General features: G+C 46.6%; 1 protein-coding gene across 1 annotated transcript; it reads left to right on the top strand.

Annotated features, from left to right (window-relative positions):
- The first annotated feature begins 1,961 nt into the window (after positions 1-1,961).
- On the top strand, positions 1,962-22,118 carry otud4 (OTU deubiquitinase 4). Its single transcript, XM_083789054.1, has 18 exons — positions 1,962-2,394; positions 4,082-4,165; positions 6,699-6,749; positions 6,941-6,987; positions 7,925-7,997; positions 11,206-11,287; positions 12,082-12,247; positions 13,099-13,147; positions 13,776-13,881; positions 14,235-14,299; positions 14,843-14,943; positions 15,510-15,616; positions 15,959-16,112; positions 16,277-16,352; positions 16,874-16,933; positions 17,918-19,490; positions 20,010-20,050; positions 21,533-22,118. Exons 1-18 carry the CDS (start codon positions 2,251-2,253, stop codon positions 22,010-22,012), a joined length of 3,459 nt encoding a protein of 1,152 aa, XP_083645180.1. The 5' UTR covers positions 1,962-2,250; the 3' UTR covers positions 22,013-22,118.
- Positions 22,119-24,582: the final 2,464 nt, after the last annotated feature.

The following is a 24,582-nucleotide window of genomic DNA, read 5'->3' as shown; positions in this document are numbered from 1 at the left end:
AGTGGAGTGGGATGTTCTGAAGCCAGATTGGAATTCATACATTATTTTTTTGTGGCAAGATACTTTTCAACCTGTTCATAGACTATTTTTTCCATCACTTTCGAGATGGAGCTAAGAATAGAAATAGGGCGGTAGTTGCCGGGGTCTAATTTGCTCCCTTTCTTGTGCAGGGGGCTTACTTTGGCCAGTTTGAAATCTTGGGGGACCTGTCCCTGTTTGATGGAGAGGTTTATTATGTGGGTTTATTATGTGGAAATCTGGAGGGAATATTGTCGTGGCCAGTGGCCTTGTCGGGTTGAAGGGCACTGACTTTTAAGTAGCCTACCTCCTCAGCTGTTACTATTGTCAGTTTAAAATCATCTTTACAAACACCTAGGTTTTTGTAGAAGGCTTTGATGTGCTCTACACCAAAACGCCCAGAGTGGGAGGTGATGTGGCAGTTTTACACACACTAAACGCGTGAGGAATCAGGAGGTGAGCAAGGTCTGTCTTGATGATCTTTATTTAACGTGCACAGCAGTACACGGATGCTGCAGCACAGGCGGGTCTCAACGCAGGCACAATGTTATGTCACAATTCAGAGGTACAGTTCATATCAGTGATAGACCCCACCCAGAAGGTGGGGCAGAAAGAGAGTGGGGGTTTAGGAACAGGATGCAGAGGTAAAGGAGGGGAACAGGTGAGCAGGAAATGATCCCAGCCAGGTCACAGGAGCCATGTGTCAGGCACTGTTGTTATCACAACATGGTTCCGAGCTTCAAAGGCAGCGTTTGTATAGACTCATGTCAATACATTTAAATGTCCTTTTGGTGACCGAGTTTGAGTGAATGCATGATGGAAATTCCTCGTCAGAGGGCAGTTTGTTAACCAGCATTGTTTGATGTTTATTTATTTTACTTTCCCTGCTGCCAAGGTTATAGTCAACAGAGCATGAGTTCAAGTTGAAATTGATACTTAGGCTATATAGGCTACTTCACTTGCAATGATGGAATTGAGAATATGAAAGTTTCACTTTTTGAATTACAATATATTATGGAAGAAAATACACCTTTTTTCCTCACCATGAGAAGGATGTGCAACACACACACACACACACACACACACACACACACACACACACACACACACACACACACACACACACACACACACACACACACACACACACACACACACCCCTACACCTGTATTTTTTTGTGTGACATTTGTGTGAACTTTTAATGATACTATAGAACAAGTGCTCGGGACATGAAATAAAGGATACAATACAATTGTATGCGTGATGCTACTTCAAGCCAAGGTAAGATCGGAGGAGGGAGATATCAAACGCCCCCGTGGTGGGGATGAGGTAAAGATTCGTTCCCATAGCACGTAGGGATGGCCACGTTATGATTGGCTAGCTGGTTGTCAGGCGAAACCAACTTGGGTCATAAAACATTCTTGACTGATATGACTACTATTCCTTTTAAGTGTAGGCCTACGTGTGTGTGTGTGTGTGTGTGTGTGTGTGTGTGTGTGTGTGTGTGTGTGTGTGTGTGTGTGTGTGTGTGAATAATCCTTTCTTGAGTGAAAGCTATACTCCCAAAGTTTCTTAATTTATTTCTTATATTAGTTATTATTATTATTATTATTATTTGTTTTTGGGTTTTTTAAACTGCTGCTCGGTCATGATACAGCCGCAGTACATGTAGTAAGCCTGATTTGTATTTACAGTTCAGTGCTCAGATCCGGTCTAGATCCCACCTACTGTATCCGGTCATTTCCACTCTAGCACGCGGACAGTTTCTGTATCCGTTCTAGACCGGATCTGCAACGTAGCAAAGTGAATTGATCTAGTGGAGCGATATGCGTCTTGACAAACAACTGGCCAATCACAGCGCGCCCGTCTCCCCGGCTATGGGATCCAGGGTGAAAGGGGGCGTATTGCTAAGGAGGGTTGGGTTGTTAGCCACCAGCTAAAGTTCACCAAGAACAAGAAGAAGAAGAAGAAGCTATAAGCTAACAGTTTCATTTTGTAATAACATGACATGAATGTATTCAGAGAATCAAAACCACCTAAGAATCGGAAATCGTTCGTAACTAGCTGGTTAACAGTCAGTGGGTGGATGATAGCTAAGTTGTCCCACTGGTTCACACACTTCTAGATAAAGGTAAAAATAAAAATAAAAGAACGAAAACAAAAAAGTTTCAGGTTCAGCCCGGTTGTTTGGCCCCGGTCCGGTTGTTCAACCCGGGTTAACGCCTGTTGGAATGGACGGCGCCGGCGGCACCGTGCGGGCCACCGACGAGAGGGCGTCGGAGCGTGGCATGGATCAATACCTCCGATCGATCGGTTTACACCGCAAGAAGATCGCCAAGGACGGTTCCTGTTTGTTCCGGGCTGTCGCCGAACAGGTAAAAAAAAAAAAAGTTAAAAGTTGCCGGTTCTGTTCGAACCCCCAAACGTCACGTCAGCCCTCGGAACCGTGACGTTTGGGGAAGTTCGGTTTTTGGCTTATTTTTTGTCGGTGTAACTTTTGTTGTTAGCTTTTTATGTGTGTACCAGGGAACGTGTTTTAGCTGGTTAGCAACACAATCTAGTCGTGTAGCGTTCACATCGGTGACCTATCGAATCATGTGACCCAGGAGGAAGCCAGGCTGTTGGTGTGTGTGTGTATATATATATATATATATAAAACTAACATTTTTACAAGTAATTATTAAATGAACTAGTTGAATTGAAATACAATTATTTCTTTAGTTATGAATTAAAGTCTTGCATGCATTTCAAATTTAAAAACCGTCATCGCTGATAAACTGACCAAATCGCGAATTCTTCCATATTTCCATCCATAATTAGTCTTTGTACTTTTTGCAGACATGTCCTTTTTGTTTGTTATGTAATTTGAGTTATAAAAAAACAACAACAATTTGTTCCAATTCCTGCTCTGTCATACAGAGTGTCTATTTGTAGGTCTCTAAATGTTTTGATGAATTGAACAAGGTGGACCCTCTTGTAAACAAGTGTAATGCTTAATTGGGTCGTCCACTCACAGTTAACAGTCTTTGTATTGAGTTTGTGCTTGAAATGTAGTACTGTAATTCTGCAAACTGTTAATAAATATTTAAATGAATGAATCAATCAATCAATGATCAGTGACTGTATTGTACCGATATTAAACCAGAACCACCAGTTTCGCTGTTCAACAGCGATCCCAGCGGTCACCGAATCCGATAGGTCATTTGATCCCGTGTAACACCGTCTTCCACCCCTGCCTGGCTGCACGTGCAAAACGCATCCAATGATCTTAACCTGCTCCCACTCCCACTCATGATCTCATCTCATCCCAAAAAATGGACAGAATTACAAAATGTCTGCAACTTATATCCTAAACAACACCACATTTGCATTTATTGCACCTTATTTCGTAAAGGGAATTATGTATTCAAAAGATGAAACCATACAGAGACAGTTGGAATGTCAGGAAGTCATTGAGGCATAGTAGCTATGGCATTAGCTAACGCACCATGGGTAATAACTTATGCAACAACTTTAAGCAAACCTTCTGTTGTCATACATTTGTTTTTGATCAATATTGTCAATTTATCTAGCAATGAAACTTGAAATGTTGTCAATTTGATCAAAACGAAGAAAAATAAACAGATAAACATAGTACTACTGATTGAGTATTGTTTCAGGTGGCTCAAATGTTGTTTTCAAATTGTGTGCTATTAATATAGGTGTCACACCTATAGAGAGCCCTCATGATATTTCACAAAAACAGTGAACCCGGTAACAAAGACAGCCTGGTTGTAACCTCATGGTATTCCAGTCAAGTCTGCTAGTTTCTCTGTTTATAAATAAGACGATTACAATTCCGGCATTTAACAGACCCTCCTAATCCAGAACAATTTACAATATGCAAGAACAACACATGGTAATACATCAAATGCATAGAAATGGTCATCTAGGATCATATGTAAACTAAGAATCCGTCTATTACAGCAGAATATCACAGCGTTGAACTATGAACACTAGAATGCTGTCTGTCTACATAACATGCTCTCTATAATGACCGAGGCTTTGTCGTTTTTTGTGCAGGTGTTGGACAGTCAGATGCTCCACACCCAGGTTCGCAACAAGTGTGCCGAGTACCTGAAAGAGAACCGGGAGAGTTATGAGGCGGTAAGTGTACAGTAACCTATCAACAGCACCCATCGTGACCTACATACAGTACTTGCACTGTACCACACTGGCTCCTTGTACTCCTTATATGGATGAACTCAAACACAGTAACCTCAGGTGGCATTTAAAACTATGCCTAACCCTAAACTTATTTCTAACCTTATCCTCAGTATCACGCAGGCCGCTCTCTCAGTCTGCGTGATACTGATGATAAGGTTAGAAATATGTTTTAGGGTTAGGCAGGAAAAAGGTTAGGGGCGAGCGTGTCTTAAGGCGAGCCGTCCCGTTACTGCTGTTCTATGTAGAGTACTGGTGAGCTCATTGGTCAAATGAGAAACAAGTATTTGGACAATTTTCGTACTCGGGCGCTGTTGAGCACATTAATGCTGCTGCTGCTGCTGTGCGATTAAACCGTGCAAGGTCAACACACAACCTTCCATCTACCGGCCTGTACCCAGCGTATGTTCCAGAATGAATGAAAGACTTATGTATATGACAGTGTATGATCTCCTCTCGATCATCTTTTCTTTTGTGGTGCAACCACTCCCTTACGGAGCTATTTGTGTGGGTGGGTGGCTGGCTGGCTGGGTGCGTCTGAGCACGAAAACAACATGGTTGTTTTTCACCACCTGTGCACAACCTAACACACACTGTATATATGGTGATTTTGGGTGTAACAGTACAGTACAGTAGAGGGTACAGTAGGGAGACCCCCACACGGTAACTGTCATTTCTCAACCGTTTCGGACGCGGGGCGGCTCGCCGGAATCGGACCGGCACCCTGCGTGCGTTCCTGTGGGTCAGTACAGTGACAGTACAGGGCTGGCGCCCTGCGTGCGTTCCTGTGGGTCAGTACAGTGACAGTACAGGGCTGGCGCTCTGCGTGCGTTCCTGTGGGTCAGTACAGTGACAGTACAGGGCCGGCACCCTGCGTGCGTTCCTGTGGGTCAGTACAGTGACAGTACAGGGCCGGCACCCTGGGTGCGTTCCTGTGGGTCTGGAACTTCCGTCCCCCACCCACCCCCACACGGTGTTGCACCACTCACTTCACACGGGTGTGATTTTTTTACCCCCAGCAATTCATGATGGTATAGTCAGTGCTAGGTTAGTGACCACCGGTTGTACCCTTACATCTAAAGATGTATTGTGGGGTATGAGGATCCCACCGTAGGGTATAATATTGTCAAATAACCAGGGACAGCAGTGACTCAGGGGTAGAGTGGCCATTAGAGCAGCCAGATGGGAACCGCGAGGTCCCCAATTCCATCCCAGGCTCCCCCAGAGTTAGTATGCTGAACCTCTAATTGCTCCACATGTGCAGTTTGGTGCGGATAGTCCGAGTGTGAGGATAGTTGGTGTTACTGCGAAGGTGAGGTCCAGCCAACACCAACTCGGGACTCCTGGATCGCCGCCCTCCACACTTTTCCTATCCTACATCAGGTTCTTGAGCTCGACAGTGTTGGCTAAGCTGTCGTGCCGCAGTGCGTCTACATAGGTAGTGCGCTTCTTTCCCATAGAGTCAATTTACTTGCCTCAAGTTCTGGGTGTCTGTTACGAACGGGAACGAGTGAGTTAGGACTTTTAGAGAGAGGGGCGAGAGTGCACCACTGTAAGGGAAAAGGGATGAACCGGATTTACCACACGACCACTCAAAGTGTCACGATGAAAGTTTTAGGAACTTGATGTCGAACCCTAATAAGACAGTATATTTATTGTCACCGGTGGTCACATAGCTACCTCAGTGTGGAGAGATGGTGCTGCTTGTCAGCTTGTCGGCAGTCAAAATATTTACAATTTCTCTGTCAACACAAGAAAGTGATTATGTATGTACTGTTGGTTTGTTTATATTATAACCATCTTAAAAACTAACAGTAATATAATAATAATGTTGTTTGACACGCATTGTATTTTTACTGGTATTAAGAAAATATGTATTCCGACCGTTGCTCAGATTGCACCAAAAGGAGTGGTGTGATAAATGTTAGTCTTCCTCTATAATCACATTTGTAGTCTTTTTTTTTTTTTACTTAAATTTTATCCCACGATTTTGTAACCCAGTTTTCTTTTCACCCAGTGCCAATTATCTAATGTAATCCTGGGCGCTACACTTCCTCTGCCAACCTGGGGGGGCAGCGGACTGACCTCATGCCTCCTTCTATGCATGAGGAGTCCAAGCTGCTTCTTTTCACCTGACAGAGGGGAATTTCCCCGGCCGGACGTAGCGCGTGGAAGGGACACGTTATTCCGACCAGTTCCTTTCCCCTCCATCAGGCGCCCCGGCTGGCCAGGGGGAGGTAGTTTTAGAGACCAGGATTACAAATTACATTTGTAGTCTTAAGCTTTATTAGTAATATTCAAATATATATTAAAAAAATGTATGCTAAAATTTAGCATATTACTATGTACCTGGTCCTATGCCAGGGCCTAGTTTATGACCTATGCATCCTGAGAAAATCGCCTTCTCCCAACAAGTTATTTAGCTCAAATGTGAAATGATTAACCTGTACATGTCCCTTCATTTCATGTCCTCCAGTTCGTTGAGGGAGACTTTCAAGAATACCTGGTCAAGCTACGAGATCCACAGGTAGGTTTGTGTGTGTGTGTGTGTGTGTGTGTGTGTGTGTGTGTGTGTGTGTGTGTGTGTGTGTGTGTGTGTGTGTGTGTGTGTGTGTGTGTGTGTGTGTGTGTGTGTGTGTGTGTGTGTGTGTGTGTGTGTGTGTGTGTGTGTGTGTGTGTGTGAGATAATCTGAACGTGTTTGTCTTTGTGTTTTACAGCAGTGGGTAGGAGAGGTGGAGATCAACGCTCTGGCTATAATGTACAAGTAAGAACACTTCTACATTAAACAACTCTATTCTCTGCCTCTCTCTCCCTCTCTTCTGTCCAGTCTAACGGAATGTCTCTCTCTCTCCCTCTGTTCAGTCCACTTGTCCAGTAGTCCAACTAGCCCTTCTCTATCAACAGTCAAACCAAATGTCTCTCTCTCTCTCTTCAGCAAAACAAAATTCAGTCCAGGGTTCCCACAGTCATGAAATTCCTGGGAAATGTTTTGAAAAACAGTTTTTTCCAGGCCTGGAAAAGGTTTGGAATTAACGCTTTGGAAAATGGTTGGATATACATACATAGTTTTTGGCTACTGAGGTCAAGGTCAAGTTTATTTATATGTCCCAAGCTGGGCACTTCATTTTACAGCAGATAATAAACGCTCTTAAAACACATTACAAACAGTAGAACATACATAAACAACAGATGTACGATACGTATATATACATACACATTATCACAAGATACAGATTGTTACATTAAATATAAAGTGCAACTACTAGTTAACATCACTAAAATTGTTTGTAAACGTAATGTTTTGAAAATGAATTGTTACAAATGTGTGGGAACCCTGTTAGTCCAACTAATTATCTCCCTCTCTTCAGTCCAAGTAAAGGTATTTCTCTCTCCAGTTTAGCTAAATGTACTGTATCTCTCTCTAGTCTTGACTACATGTCTGTCTCCAGTCTTAAAACACATTATGTGCCCTTTCGTTCTTTCAAAATAGCGACGTGGGGTGCCCATCCGATTTAGCAAATTTGCATTTAGAAAATTTCCCCAAGATGTGTACAGACGTCCTGGGCACTGCATGGGATAGTTCGTAGGACGTCTTGGGCTCTGTCTCTCTCTCTCTCTCTCTCTCTCTCTCTCTCTCTCGTCTAACTAAAGGTCTCTCTCTCCACTCCAGTCTAAGTGTGTGTGTGTGTGTCTCTCTCCAGGAGAGATTTCATCATCTTCCAAGAGCCTGGTAAACCTCCAGTCCACATCACAGACAATGGATTCAAGGAAAAGGTTAGGACACACACACACACACACACACACACTCACTCACTCACTCACTCACTCACTCACTCACACATACTAGGCTTGTTCCGATTGCTACAGAAACGTATTGATCACCAAAGTGAATAACACAAAAAAGAAAATTCCTATGCCAAGACATTCATAAAGTCGGTGACGGTAAATGTGGATGTCCAGTATAGAGGGTATGCGCATGCAAGAAGCGAGTGGCAAAGTTAGTTTAATGTTGTTTAACCCATTCTGACCTGAGATCAGATTCTAAAAATGTCTATTACATCCTGACAGTTTCATTATTAACCCATTCTGACCTGAGATTTTCAAAAATAGCAGACCTACAAGCTCGTATCGCGCCACTCGGTGGCGCGATATGAGCTTGTAGATCTGCTATTTTTCAATAGCTAAAGCATAACATGATGCCAACACCAAAATGGGTGCCCGTTCAGAATGGGTTAAAAACAAGAAAAATTTCCATATATGGGCAGAACCAGAACTTGCAGTTTGGGGCGAAAAGGGCGAGGTCACTTTTTGCCCTCAAGTTATGCAGGAATTCCAATGCACCTTAGACTGGCACCCTCCCTAGATGTTTTTAAAACTCAGCTTAAGACCCATTTTTTTACTCTAGCATTTAGCTGAATCCTTTGATTTTAATGATTTGTTGACTCACTGTTTTACCCATTTCATTGTCTTTTTATGCATTTAATTTATTTTCTGATGTTGTTTGGTGTTTTTGGCATTTTTTTGTGCCTTGATTGTTATGTTGTTGATATTTTTTGTACTTTATTTGTCTTGTAAAGCACTTTGCGCTGCACTCGTGTCATGAAAGGTGCTCTATAAATAAAGTTTATTATTATTATTATTATTATACATACAAACAGAAAAGTCCTATCTGATGGCATTAATTGACCTATTCGTCCCGGGTAGGGCGGAAAATGTGTGCTAGTAATTACTAAGGCCAGGCAGGGCCTCGGGCCAGCCCAGTTAGGGCCCAGGAAGGGCCGGGCCTTAATTTGAACTCTAGTCTAGAGTTTGAATGGACCGGTTCGGTATCAGTCAAAAGGGAGACATTGAAGAGGAAGGACGGGTGGGGTAGGATCAACATATGCAATGTCAGTTAAGGTCAGCTCCATATATGGAGATCTAAGGGTTTGAGGTCAGATGTAGAGTTGCTGGCCCGGCTCCATAATTATGTAATGTATGCAGATCTAAGGTGACGATCCAGTTTTCTCCATGTATGGCTATCCAGGGTTTGATGAGGTCAGTGTCGTGATCTTCATATATGGAGACGGCCATATATAATAATAATACATTTTATTTATAAGGCGCCTTTCAGGGCACTCAAGGTCGCCGTACAGATTAAAAGCAGTACAAGAACACAGTTAAAAGCAGAAAAATCATAATAATAATTAAACTAGGGCACAGCTTGCAGCAGAAAGTCACACAGAGTCATAGGCCTGCCTAAACAGGTGGGTTTTGAGGTGAGTTTGAAATATGGTGATAGAGTCCATGTTTCTGATGTCAGGGGGGAGGGAGTTCCAGAGGTGAGGGGCAGAGCGGCTGAAAGCTCTTGACCCCATGGTGGAGAGACGGGCTGGGAGGACTTTCAGGGTGAGGGAGGAGGCAGACCTGAGAGACCGGGTGGGGATATTGATGTGGACAAGGTCAGACAGGTATGGGGGGGCGAGGTTATGGATGGCCTTGAATGTGTGGAGGAGGATCTTGAAGTCGATACGGTATTTGATGGGGAGCCAGTGGAGTTGGTGTAAAACAGGGGTGATGTGACTGATGACAGGGGTTCTGGTGACAATACGGGCAGCAGCGTTCTGGACTAGTTGGAGTTTATGGAGGAGTTTGTGGGGGAGACCAAAGAGAAGGGAATTACAGTAGTCCAGACGGGAGGTGACGAGAGAGTGAACCAGGATAGCGGCACTGTGGGGAGTGAGTGAGGGGCGGAGGCGGTTGATGTTTCTGAGGTGGAAGTAGGCGGATCGGATGGTGGTGTTTATGTGGGTGTGGAATGATAGGGTACTGTCAAGGACGACACCCAGACTCTTTACCTGAGGGGAGGGGGAAACCGAGGAGTTGTCAATGGTGAGAGTGAAACTGGGTTGCTTGGTGAGTGTGGATTTGGAACCAATGAGGACTACCTCGGTCTTATCACTGTTGAGTTTGAGGAAATTGGAGGTGAACCAGGACTTGATTTCCTGCAAACAGGTACAGAGGGAGGAGGGTGGGAAGGTGGAAGAGGGTTTGGAGGAGACATAGAGCTGGGTGTCGTCCACGTAACAGTGGAAAAGGATGTTGTATTTGCGGAAAATCTGTCCAAGGGGGAAGAGATAAATGATAAATAGGATAGGGCCAAGTACAGAGCCCTGGGGGACACCGGAGGAGATGGGGGAGGGATGGGAAGTGAATGATTTGAGCTGAATGAACTGAGTACGGCCAGAGAGGTATGAGTGAAACCAGTCTAGGGGTGTGTCGGATATACCAATTGATGCCAGTCGCTCAAGGAGGGTGGAGTGTGAAATGGTGTCAAAAGCTGCGCTCAGATCCAGGAGGATGAGGATTGATATTAGTCCAGAGTCAGCAGCAATCAGGAGGTCATTGGTGATTTTGTGGAGGGCTGTTTCTGTGCTGTGACGGGGGCGAAAACCGGACTGGAACTGTTCATAGAGGTTATTGTTGGTGAGGTGAGCTTGGATCTGTGAAGCAACTGTTGGAGCGTACCAGCTCAGTGGCCTTGTGGTTAGAGTGTCCGCCCTGAGACTGGGAGGTCGGGGACTCTGGGTTCAATCCCCGGCCGGTTCATACCAAAGACTGTAAAAATGGGACCCAGTACCTCCCTGCTTGACACTCAGCATCAAGGGTTGGATTGGGATATAAGTCCCTGCGACATACTAGCGTCATGTCCAGGGGGTGTACTTGTACATCAAGCTACAGAAACAGGAGATAGGCTCCTGCCCCTATGGGCCTCATGGCTCGGCAAGGCTACTTACTATATATGGAGCGTGTCACAAGGCGTGACGGACTGACAGCCATCTATGGTGGCGTGACGTGTCACGAGGCGTGACGGACTGACGGACTGACTGACAGGTTTGGCAGGTTTTCATAGTAATCTACGCCGGTCACTAAAACCTTTGTGTGTGTGTGTGTGTGTGTGTGTGTGTGTGTGTGTGTGTGTGTGTGTGTGTGTGTATTCCAGGTGCAGCTGTGTTTCCTGAATGGTAATCACTATGACAGTGTTTATCCAATCAGCCGCATGAAGAGTGCTGCCGTCTGCCAGTGTAAGTCTGCCTATTCAGAACACCTAACCTTATTTATCCCATTCTGACCTGAGATCAGATTAAAGAAATGTCTTCCTCATCCTGACAGTTTTCTGAAAAAGCTATGTTTCTATGTGGTTCTTCGATTTTTCAAAAATAGCAGACCTACAAGCTGCTATTTTTCAATAGCTAAAGCATAACATAATGCTAACAACACCAAAAGGGGTTCCCGCCCAAAATGGGTTATACAGCACATTTCAGACATTAACGTTCAGTAGAACTAGAATGCACTATACTGTACATTTACAGTGCACAGGTGAAAAGGAGGTGAGGTTGACCTAAGAATCCTTACAGAATACAACAAAAAGAGAATTGGATAAAATGGAGATCAGCGGTTTTCTGTCCTTTTTTCAACCTTTTTTCTGTCACAATAACCATTACAGATACTATTAATGTTCTCCCCCCCTCAGGTTGTGAATAGCTCAAATGGAGAAAGTGAATAAAATAGAGAGAATTAATTCTTAGTTATTGAAGTTAAAGGTAATATAGATGGGGTGCATACCCTAGACAGGGTGCATACTTAGTTTAGACTAGTCATTGGTTAGACTTGGGTTAAGGTTAGGTTTAGGTGTGCTGCCCCGTGGGAGGTTGGGTTTAGGGTGAGGGTTTGAGATAGGTTGTAGTTGTAGGAATAATGACTGGTCTAACCAATGACTAGTCTAAACCAAAAACTGTCTAAACTAATAGACTACTTTTTTTTTTGCCTTTTCTCGTTTGTGTGTGTGTGTGTGTGTGTGTGTGTGTGGGGGGGGCAGCCATCCTGTATGATTGGCTGTACGAGCACGTGTTGCATGTGGATCGTGCGGCTCTGGGTTCGTGTAACCGGGAGCCTCGCAGCCGGGACCTCCTCAACGACGACACCATGGACCCCTGCCCGTCCAGCGAGGATTCGGACCGCGAGGAAGACCACCAACCCCAGTGGTACGAACCAGGAAGTAACACGCAAACACTGCCAATTAACTATATCAGAATATAGGGATTTAACCTTTTCACAAAAAACCTTTCAGTTTTAACCAAAAACTATCACTTACACCTACAGTACATACCTTTAACAGTTATACTGCGAAACACGCATTCCCTGCTATTTAATCCAATATCCTACGCTGCCGAGATTGTTTTATTACCTTAGTTTAGAGCATACGCTGAAGTATTTGCAGCTTTCAACCACGAAAATCTGGCGAAAAATGGTCAGATGGGTTGTTATGATCAGAAGCATTAGCGGCCATGACAATGCGAAACGAAACCACAGTGCACAGGATGTTGTAGTCTAAACAAACGGCCCGTCCACTTGCATTGGGCTCAATTTCCCAGAAGCCATAGCAGCCCAGAGGATGACTTGATTTCCGGTTTCGTCATCATAACGCGACGGCCTCGACACCAGATCCGGGACAAATCCGTTGTTTTTTTTTTATTATTTTAAAACGGCGAATTAAACGCATTAAACAAATAGCGGGTTTAGCGTGTTACACAGGGGTGCATACTTAGTTTAGACTAGTCATTGGTTAGATATGGGTTACGGTAAGGTTTAGGTGTGCTGCCCCGGGAGGTTAGGTTTAGGGTGAGTGTTTGAGATAGGTCTAACCAATGACTAGTCTAAACCAAGTACTGTTCCACCACACGCAACGGGTGCAGTACTTAGTTTAGACTCTAAACTAAGTACTGCACCCGTTGCGTGTGGTAGAACCCTGTATTAAACAATTTAAAGCCCTGAAAGTGTTAACATAAGGATGGGACTGCATAGATGATGTGATGTGTGTTTTGTGTTGTTACAGGCTGGGGAATGGAGGCAGCACAGCGCCTAGACACTCCCGCCCATACAGGGTAACTGCAGTAACACACACACACACACACACACACACACACACACACACACACACTGATTGTCGTCCCCCGAATAGTCAGATGTAATTTACACAACCTACCTGTGTCATGTTTTAATTTAAACAACCTACCTGTCTCATGTTTTTCCCCCCCATTCTGAATTCCCATAGAGCTTTTTTTGGGGGGTCCCTGGAACAACATATTTTCAGATGGGGGTCGGTGGCCAATTTCATATAATCTTTGGGGTCCTTAACATGAAATATTGAGCACAGTGATGCAAATAGCCTGCATCCTGCATCCTTAGACTCACTAAATTGAGAAAGTACGCAATCATGTCAACCTTCGGGGTCCTGGGATGCAATACTGTACTCTAACCTCGTTTATACAATGTCCCTGGGACCCATCTCAAAGACCACCCATTACATTGAAAACCTATTTACATCACTGGAGCACCACTGATATAGAAACATGGGTATTTCAGAAAACTGAAGACCTTTTTATTTTTTTAATATTTTAATGTCAGGCCTAAATGGGTTTATCTGTCTGGTCTGTGTCTAGGCTGAACGTTCTTTGGTTTAATTTGGCATGATTAAAATGTGTGTGTGTGTGTGTGTGTGTGTGTGTGTAGGGGAGAGGTACAGGCCGGCCTTTTCTGTCGGAGCGAGTGAGACGCTCTCTGAACCCAACACTGTTCAGGAACATCGAGTACGATGTGTGGGACCGAGACCAGAGAGGTAACACACACACACACACACACACACTCTCAGATTGGTTAAAATAAAGCTTTATTCATAAAACACACCGAGTGAAGCCCAACACACACCGGGTGCGCAGCGACGCGGCACAGGCGTGGAAAATAGAACAGTGGTGTATCGGAGCGTCCGGCGAGGCGTGAACGCGCGTCGGACGCCGCCGGTGTGGGATAGGTTCATTGAAAATAACGGAGGCGGCTGTTTTGACACGCGGCGTTCACAGACGGTGTGTGATGGGCTTCAGTGTTCCAGTGGGTCTTTACCGTACAAATGCATGGCAGAAAGAAAACATATTGTCAGAGTAAAGCAGTTCAACTGTTGTTTGTCTTTGTCAGCCCAACAGAAACAAGACTTCTGCATTGCTGCTGGGATGCACTTCAGTACAGGAGACAGATGTCAGGTAAGGTGCGTGTGTGCGTGCGTGTGTGGGTGGATTCACATTAGTGGTTAGGAGTTGAAGTTTATTTTTATTTTTATTGAGTCAATCACAATTCCTTGTTACAAATACATTTTCTTTTCACATTTGTTTCTCACATGTTTCATGTCACTGTTGTTATCTGACATTGACCCATTTTTTCGCATACATACAACTACATCCCTTCACCTATTTCAACATAAGAAAACACAAAGAAATTTAAAGAAAAAGAAAAAAAGAAGGTTAGGGTTGAAGTTAAGCCTGATTTTGCCAGTGCGGACAGTTCAGAAACCTGCCTACCAGTGACATAATCGGTAGGCGGGTTTGGTCATTTCAAAGAAGATGTTTGATGAATTAAGTTTCGGGTTAGGCATAGTTTTACTGGGGTTGAGTTTAGGAATATGGTTACCGGTAGTTAAGGTTAGGTTTAACCGTTTAAGCTGTTGAAAATGGGCAAAGTTCTCCTTTGAATATTAAATGGTGTTAAATATTCAAATGCATGAGTATTAATGAAACATCAATCATCAGGTTCGTCTTGACAACGGTGGGCGGTACCACAACGCTACCATCAAGGAAGTGTTGCCTGGCAACGGACCTGTGACTGTTTACATAGAGGAACTCAACAGGAAGTATGTCACATGTACTTATTAACAACCACACTACCGGTAATTAGATTCTCACTGTGTGTGTGTGTGTGTGTGTGTGTGTGTGTGTGTGTGTGTCCACATGTCATGTGTGGGTGCACGCACACGTGTGTATACTTTTATATATATCGTTGCTGTCGGACAGAAACCTTGTATCTGCATATTTCATGTTCTTTCTCAAATTAACGCCCTACTTTGTCATACTACAGTCACACGAAAGTTGCAAAAATAGCTGAAATACAAGCTCAGAATGTGTTATTATTAGACAAATTGATATGAGATGCATGTGAGCCAGCTGTTCCAAGTCTTTGATTAGACGGCAGTCTGTTATTGATTTCAGCGGTCATTATTCAAAGGTAACGGACCACTGAATTCAGTGATTGACCAATCTGAATCAAGCATTCATCCAAGCCGTGTAATAAGATGAAATATTATTTCTTCTTTCATTCCTTGTACATTTTTGGACATACATCGTGTACTAAAGTGTGTGTGTGTGTGTGTTTGTGTGTGTGTGTGTGTGTGTTTGTGCGTGTGTGTGTGTGTGTGCGTAGACACACAGTGCCTCTGTGGAATCTGTCTCCTCTCAGTGACGACAGCAGTTGGAAGACTGTAGTGGCAACCCGAGACACCAGGAGACTCAGTAATGGACACACATCTGGTAAACACACACACACAGCACACACACACACACACACACACAGCATACACGCACACATACACACAGCACACACACGTAGTGATAATAGGCAATCTACGAGCGCACAGCACAACGTGTCGCATCAGCAACGTGCTGTGCACTCGTACATCGGCCATTTGAACTATTTCGGAACGTTTTCATTTGTTACAACTTGTTTCATTGATATATTAAACAAAAAAAGCTCTATAGTTTATTATTAATGCCTTCGAGCTCTGTCTCTCTCTCTCTCTGTCTCTCTATCTCTGTCCCTCTCTGTCTCTCTATCTCTGTCCCTCTCTGTCTCTCTGTGTCTCTCACCCACAGAGTGGGGAGAGGGAAGAGGACGGGGGAGGGGGAATTCTCCTGGATCGTCGAACGCGTCCACCTCGGCCACCTCATCTATTTCCCCAACGGGTTCTACAGGGCGCGTGCAGAGGCAGCGCTCTTGGCCCCCACAGGCCACCGTACAGGACAACAGGTCTGTCTGTCTGTCTGTCACATGAAGTATAAGAATACTTAGACAGACAGTGTCTCTACAGTAGCCAATCTCTTGACAAAACAGGCAACATTTGTAAACTAGAAAAGTGTGTGTGTGTGTGTGTGTGTGTGTGTGTGTGTGTGTGCGTGTGCGTGTGCGTGTAGGAGCTGTGCAGTCTTACCAGAGGACGACATTGACTTGGAGATCCTACTCACCGATGAGCAATGTTTTCCTGCTCTTGTGAGTCTTTTTTTCTTCACGTACACCTTCACAGTCCCGGGACGCCCTAGAAATTAGGGGTGTCAAAAAATCGATTCGAATTAGAATCGCGATTCCCGCTATGAACGATTCAAAATCGATTCATAATTTCCAAAGATCTACATGGTGTTTGTGTTATGAAATGTAAGCTTACCCTAATCACAGTAAACATCATGTCTTCAGTCAGTTACTGTAGTCAGTACTAGTCACTTCAGTTCAGCACAGCTGTATTGTATTGTATTGTATTGTAGTATTGAATCGAGAATCATTTCGAATGGAGAATAGTTTTGAATCTGGAAAGAAAATGCTTTAGAATTTTAAAAAAATCGTTTTTGTATTGAAAATCGATTTTGAATCGAATCGTGACCCCAATAATCGGAATCGAATTGTGGGACACCCAAAGATTCGCAGCCCTACTAGAAACCCCTCAATGACCCCTGATGACAAAGACAATTTGATTGACTGACATTTTGACAAATTGTGTCTCATCATTTCCTCATCAGACACAGAGCCACGGAGACGGCGGGAAGAGGAGAGTGGAGAAGAAGAACCGAAGGAACACGGTGTGTGGTGTGGGGGGGAGGGGGGGGGGGGGAATAACTGTTCTGGGGTCAGTGGAGTGAACACTGTGTGTGGTGTGGGGGGGGGGGGATAACTGTTCTGGGGTCAGTGGAGTGAGTTTGACGTCTATATTATTACAATTGGCGAAATTTAAACAAGAAGGTGTAGGTCCTAGCAGAAGTTATTTTGGCAATTCGCCAACGTTTTTCCGAAAAACTGTCTGCAAGGAAGTCGGACCCAGAATAGAGAGAATGCACAATTTGCCCCACTCATCTAGAGTGGCAAAACGTTGAGCAGTGTGGAATTTTTATGAAACAAAAACACCATACAGCTGCAATGTTGATGGTGAGTTAATGTCGTATAATACAATCAGATAGGACTTTTCTGTTTGGATGTATGGGCTGTCAAGTCAAGTTGCCACTCAGTGGGCGTTCCCGCATAACTTCCGGGTACGATGATGTCACGCGCATACCCTCTATAGAGCGTCGCAGTCCCGCCCCCTCGGGAGACCCGGAAAATAAATCCCGTTCATTTTCCTCATAGACTTTTCAGAAAGTATTTATTTAAAGACGTTTACGCCGCGGACAAAGCCAACTCTTGTCGTGACAAATCATGACAATAAACACAATGTTTTGGGCCAAACAAAGAATTATAAAGTAGAAAAAAACAGCAGGTTACAACTATTTTTTTTGTTGTTTTTCTTCTTTGTAATTATTTGTTTGGTCCAAAATATTGTGGTGTGTTGTCATGATTGTCACGACTCGAGTTGGCTTCGTACGACGCTTAAAAGGTCTTTAAATAAATACTTTATGAAATGTCTATGGGAAAAATGCATTGGGATTAATTTCCTGGGCCTGGCGTCGTCATGAAAGGGGGCGGTACAATAGAGAGGAAAGACACGAGGAGAGTAGTCGGTGATGAATAAGAAGTAAGATCAAAAACGTCTCAAGTGTTTCTAACTGTACGTTCCTCTTTGCATTCTACAGAAGAGTCCAGTTGACGACCTCAAGCCTCCATCACCACCTAGTGGTGAACCACCGAAGTCCTCCACTCCTCCCCTCACAGCCGCGCCGGCTACCACTACTACTACTGCTGCACCCAAAGATAAAACCCCACCCTCCACCGCCACTACTACACCCTCTACCACTGTCGCTACCAAAGACACCGCCAACGTGGACTTGGTCCCCGCTTACGCTAACTTAGCGCAAATGGTGGCCAACAACACGCGCACTGGTTTGATTAAAACGAGCGCTACGTCGAACGCGGCGGCCACCGGCGCAGGTGGTGCTCAAAACCCCCCGTATGCACCCGCCCCCGGCCTGGCTTCGTCAACGGGCGTTGAACGGGCGTCTTCCTACGCGTCGGTGATGAGCGCCAAGTCCACCTGCCCCGCCATCCTGGCTCTCCTCAGCCCCGGCCTTCCGTCCGCCGTCTCCTCCTCCTCCTCCTCTGCCGCTCCGCCCACCTTCATCGCGCCCATCGTCCCTCCCCCCGTCTTCCTCACCCAGACCACCAACCCCCTCTCGTCGTCCTCGCACACCCACCCTCCTCTCCACCCTCCCTCTGCTCACTCCGATCACTCTCATCTCTCTCACCAAGCAGCACAGATCTCTCACCACCACCAGCCTTCCGTCTCTCGCCTGTCCGACCTCCATCCTTCGGTCTCTGAGCCCCAGGCCGCCGTCTCTCACTCCCAGACCTCCGTGCCTCAGCCCCAGCCTTCCATGGGGCACCCTTCTCACCGTCAGCCCCCCGACTCTCACCCCTCTCACCCCCAGCCCGCTGTCTCCTACGCGCAGCATCCTGCGTCTCACCCGCACCCTTCTCTCTCTTACGCATCGCAGCAGCATCCGGTGTCTCACCCCCAGCCCTCTGCGTCTCACCCCAAGCCCCCTGACTCTCAGTCCTCTCACCCGCAGCCGTCTCAGTCTGTCTCCCCCCCACGGCCCTCCATGATGTCTCATCCCTCTCACCCCCAGCCTTCCATGATGACTCACCCCCAGCATCCCATGATGTCTCTCCCCCAGCCTCCTGACTCTGACCTCCCTCACTCCCAGCCACATGCGATGCACCCATCACACCACCACGTCTCTGTCGCCCACCAGTCTCACCTGCATGCCTCTGTCGCCCACCAGTCTCACCCCCACCAGTCTCACCCCCACGCCTCTCTCTCCCACCAGTCTCACCACCAGCAGGCGCCCGGCGTCAACAACAACGCGCCTCACTTCCAGCCCTCTCACCCTCACCACTTTCACCCTCCGCCTCAAGGGCAGTTTCAAACGGAACCCCAACCCCAACAACAACAACAACAACAACAGCCACAACAACAGGCCCTGAGCCCCCCTCCTCCTCCCCACCAGTACCCTCCCCACCCTCACGCCGCCCCCCAGCACCACGCCAGGGTGCCGTCGGTGCCCACCGGAGCCGTGCCCCTCCACCAGCTGTCCCAGCTCTACATGGACCCCCTGTTCCCCGGCTTCCCCGTAGGGGAGAAGGGAGAGGCCCTGCCCACGCCGCCGCCATACTCCATGAGCTTCAACGGGAGTGACCTGCCCAGGGGTGAGTTGTTTTAACGGGAGTGACCTGCCCAGGGGTGAGTTGTTTTAACGGGAGTGACCTGCCCAGGGGTGAGTTCGAGGTCCCATCACCCCTTTAGCCCCTCCTAGATTCAGCTTTTAGTGAATAGGAAACTTTGTCCTACACAAATATTAACCCATTTAGGCCTGACGTCGAAATTCGCTCTGAAAGAATATATATTCAAAGATTTGAGCTGCATTTTCACGATTTTTCAAAAATAGCAGACCTACAAGCTCGTAGATCTGCTATTTTTCAATAGCTAAAGCATAACATAATGCTAACACCAAAAGGGGTTCCCGCCCCAAAATGGGTTAAATTCCTATCGACAATGAATGGTAGAATTTTACGTCATAGTGTCTGAGGAAATAGTGTCTATTTTTTTTATCATGATGATGTACGATGATAAGAGCGCCCTGCCGTTATGTGTGATGATAATCCGAGCAGCATTATGACTCAGTATGATCATAATTTTCTATCCCAATCTTGTGTTCTGTGTTCCAGATGTTCACATTCTGAGGTTTTTCTTCAATCTGGGACTGAAGGTAAGACCAATGCTATATTTGTAGTGAACAGATGCTAGGTAATAATACAGATACAGTATAGCTTACTTGTGGACAGACGATGCTAGGTTCATGGTTTATTTGTACTAGTAAACATGTTAGGTATATGGTTTCCTTGTAGATGGACGCTAGGTTACAGTACAGTATAAGGTGTACTTGTAGACAGATGCTAGGTATGTGGTTGCGAACGCAGTGAGCCACTTACTATGACAGCAAGGGCTAAATGTCTGTGTGTGTGTGTGTGTGTCACGCTGTTACACCACCCACCCGCCACCAGAGGGCGCAGCTGTAGCACACACACACACACACACACACAGGGCGCAGCTGTAACACACACACACACACGAGCTGCGTTCGCTTCACGCGTTTGCGCGTCTTACTTGTGTACTTGTAGACAGATGCTAGGTATGTGGTGTACTTGTAGACAGACAGGGGGTTCCCCAGCTAAATGGTAACCAAATGGACCCTTGTATATCTTTCATTTTACACTCTCACCCTTACAGGTCCATCCATTTGGTTTCATTTTTCGCTCTCAAGAGTTAAATTATTGTTAAATATCTGCATTACTTAATTCTACACAATTAGAGAATGTAGAAGCATTGTTATTTTGATCAATGTTTGCCTGTTTTCTCTCCTATGGTACCTACCATATCAGTTGCCTACAGCATGGAATTGTGGACAAAATATTATCCAATGATAACCAAATGATAAATATTCTTTTAAAAGTTTTGGGTCTGAGAGGCTAAAATCTCTTTTACACAGCGACCATCTCCAGATAAAACGTCAAAGTCCCCTTTGCGTTCTCATTTTTTATTGACCCTTTACACGAGAACGCACACTTTATGAAAACGCTATAATGTCGCTAGGTGGCGGTAATGGGTTGCCAGATAGACCAGTCACCCGCGTTATGTACAAGAAGAAGAGCCACGGGATGGATATATATTTTATAATACATTAGGCTACATAAACGCTGCTGCCGTTTACATCATGGTTTTACATTCACCATCGCTGATGAGCAGCACTTTGTAGGCGAGGAGGGAGGCTTGTTCAGGAACTATATTATATCATATATGGCTCTGCATCAATGTAATACACGTATGCGCTGTGAACCAACGTGAGCCGTGATGTCATAAGTTTTGCGGATTCATCGTTTTGCCTGTTTACATGGAGAAGGGATAAAACGGCGTTCTCAAAGATTTCCACTCTGGAAGGTGGTTTCACTTTGTTGCGTTTTCACCTCCTGAAAACACAGTTCTCGTGTAAAAGGACACCAGCAAACGATACTTTATTTTGCCGTTTTCTATGAACACCATTCTCGTGTAAAGGCCACCTAAATCTCATGAAATGGTGGTCCGTGTGGCTCAAACGCTGAATAAATAATGGACCCTGATATGAAAAGGGTTGTAATAAACCACTGGCGTACCCGACTGACGTCGTCTCCATATGGTGTGTCTCTCCCAACAGGCGTACTCCAACCCCATGTTCTCTCCGTACATGTACCTCCTCCCCCTGCAGCAGGCCTACACCATGCAGCCCACCCTCCCCCACCTCTACCCCCCTCCCCCCGGCCCCGCCTCCTCCCGGGACCCCTCTCCCCTCCCGCCCCCCCTCCCCCCTCTACTCCATCAGTCCGGCGCCGCCCGCCAGCCCCCAGTACGACCACTTCACCCCCCCTCCTCCTGCTGCCCCTCCGTCCCACGACCCCAACCCTCCCCCTCCCGTGCCCTCGCAGTGGCAGCAGCCGCAGCACCTGGGCGGCGGCGGCGGCGGCGGCGGCGGGGTCAGGCAGTTCTCGTCCTATCCCGTGGCGGCGGGGGGGGTGTACCCGTCTGCCGCCACGCCCCCCTCCTACCCCCACTCCCACTCCCCCACCGCCGCCTCCCAGTACCTCTATCAGCCCAGCCTGCCCCAGTACCCCACCTCCCCGCTGGGGTACCCCCCTGAGTTCCCGGGGGGCCACGGCGCGGAGCAGCACCAGCACCAGCCTCCGGCCGGCGGCAGAGGCCTGCTGCAGGGCCTGGCGCTCAGGCAAAGCCCCGGCTTCGCGGAGGCCTCCTCCGTGGCCAACGCTAACTTTGCTAATGCTAACGGAAGCGCAGCCTCAGGTAGGAGCACTTTATTACACACCGGTGGTTCTCAGACCTTTTTAATTCAAGGACCCCCAGTTCAGTGAGCGTTTGTTCACCTGTAAGATTTGGTTTTGTCTCGGTAACAAAACTTCATAGGAACAATACTGGCATAACTAAGTAAACTAAAAACTAAAAACATTAAAAAAATGTTTTTACATGATAGACGACAATAGCTTAAGTATTTATGATGCATTCTCTTAATGACTTTACTTCGCCTCTACACGTTGAGGTGTTTTGGTATGAAAACCCACATATAATATGCATGAAGCCAAACCGCTTGAAATTGAGTTTTCTTTTGTTACTGTAAAATAATCTTTTGAAATAATAAAAATCATTTGTAGTAAACAAAAAAAGAATGTTATTGATTCCATGTGGGAAAGCTTCATTGTTTACTTTATGGTTCATTTGATTCTCTTTCTTCACGTCTTTTTCCATCTAATGGTTTGCTTGTGTTTTGTTCTGTAGCCATGACAACCAATGGGGAAAACAAAGATGGCAAACGTGTTTTACCGGTGGACTTTAACCTAGTAAGACACACCTACGCACACACACACACACACACACACACACATTTATGAATTTACAGTAACAGTTTTGGACATGCAAGGTTTCCCGCACAACAGTGACGATACGTTCTTCTCCTCAGGTCACATTTGTCTCTGACTCCTCCCACCACCCGCCACGTGGTTTTGGCCTGCCCAGATTCACAGAAGTCCCCGTGGCGGCGTTGGGCGGCGACCACCCCCGCATGTCCCCGGCGCCCTGCGGCCCTCTGGAGGCGGCAGACCTCAACTGCTTCGCCCCTCCCTTCCAGCCGTCGGCCGCCGGTCATCATTACGCGGCCGGCGGCGTCTACGCCGGCGCGGAGCCCGTCGTCCGCGGGACCACGCCCCTGTCCGTGGGGTGCAGCACGGAGGACGAGCCGCGGGAGGACGAGGGGGGGGGGGAGGAGGGGTGCGGGGGGGAGGAGGCGGAGCAAGCGGCGGATGCCATGAGCCACCACAGGGGGAACCGGCGGTACAACCCCCGCTTCCGAGAAGGAGGGGAGAGGGGCGGCAGGGGGAGGGGTGGTGGGGGGGACCGGGGACGTGGACGGGGGGGATACAGGAGGGGTCGAGGAGGGGGGGAAGGAGGAGGAGGAGGGGGGGAAGGAGGAGGAGGAGGAGGAGGAGTGGGGGAAGGAGGCGAGGGATCGGAGGAGAGGAGGGAGTACACTAGGGAGAGGAGGCGAGGTGGAGAGAATTACATGTATAATTATAACGCTGGCTTCAGGGGATATGGTTATCAGGGCGGTCGAGGGAGGGGCTTCTAACGCCCCCCCCCCGAACTCGTACGCGGTCATGCGGTGGACGCGGCCGACCGGTTTTCGGCGCGCAGCCATCGTGCGACGGGGCATAAATTAGGCGTAACAACTCGTGGATGTTGGAATAGGGGCGTGCGTGTTGCCAACAGCTGTTCCGCTTGTTTGTTTCATTGGACGAATGAAGCTTGAGGCTTTTTTTGTATCATCTAAACGGAACCGGGGGTTGCCAGGTTGGGGTTAAAGTCTGTAACACACCCATGGCACTTCGGCACTTAAGTTGCCTCCCTTTCCGCCCCCCCCTTTCCCAGCATGCATTGTGGCTACATACATTTGGTCCCGAGTACAAATTAAGCGGACGTGTTTATTTGGATGATTGGTTCTTTTTTTGCACCTTGTTTGGTAGGAGTCACGTTGGAACCCGCCTTCACGGCTCTACTTTACACTTTATGTATGTTCTCCAAAGCTCTGACCGTGTGCTTCGCATGTTAGTAGCTACAAGCAACTTAGACGCTTGCCACGTCTCTGTATTACCTTCCATTGACGCCGGCATTCGCGAAGCAGAAGTCAGATCCGGTCGTGTTATTAAACGATGATAAACTCGCCAATATTGCATCTGTACGGCTAGCTCGAGTCATCCTCTTTCTTTGTCAGGTCTTTGTTTTCATCTATGTAAAGGAGAGCTTTGCAGATTGGCCTGTACGAGTTGGAGAAGGTGGCTGAGGCGGAAGTTAGTCTACTCTCCCAGTGCAAATGAGCCTGATGTGGCCTGTTTGAGCCGCATGACAACAACTAGGCTCTAACACGATAACACGCAATCCAAAATGTGCCTTCCCGTGCAAGAGGAAAGATCTTGGTGCTGTTTCGGGACTTTTTCTATCTCGTGAATGTGCTGTTAATGGAGGGGAGGAGAATGCAACTTACGCGGCTAACATCTAAGTTGTTTACGTCTAGCATGTTGTTGTTGTTGCCCTGATATCCTGTCTGTCAAGTTGCTGGCACACAGATTCATTAGTTAATGCGGGACAAATCTCAACAACCACCCAATGCTTTTGTGCCTTGATAATAAGATAAGACCTGTATTC

This window comes from Protomyctophum parallelum (genome assembly GCF_964188405.1).
Source record: "Protomyctophum parallelum genome assembly, chromosome: 18".
Classification (NCBI taxonomy): Eukaryota; Metazoa; Chordata; class Actinopteri; order Myctophiformes; family Myctophidae; genus Protomyctophum; species Protomyctophum parallelum.
Note: the sequence above shows the minus strand (reverse complement) of the source record. Positions and strands in the feature narration are given on the sequence as shown.

Bases quoted from the DNA above. Each gene is read 5' to 3' on its own strand.
- otud4 (XM_083789054.1), top strand. From the start codon at position 2,251: ATGGACGGCGCCGGCGGCACCGTGCGGGCCACCGACGAGAGGGCGTCG. The intron at 12,248-13,098 runs GTACGAACCAGG...GTGTTGTTACAG, and splicing joins GAAGACCACCAACCCCAGTG to GCTGGGGAATGGAGGCAGCA. The intron at 19,491-20,009 runs GTGAGTTGTTTT...TCTGTGTTCCAG, and splicing joins CGGGAGTGACCTGCCCAGGG to ATGTTCACATTCTGAGGTTT.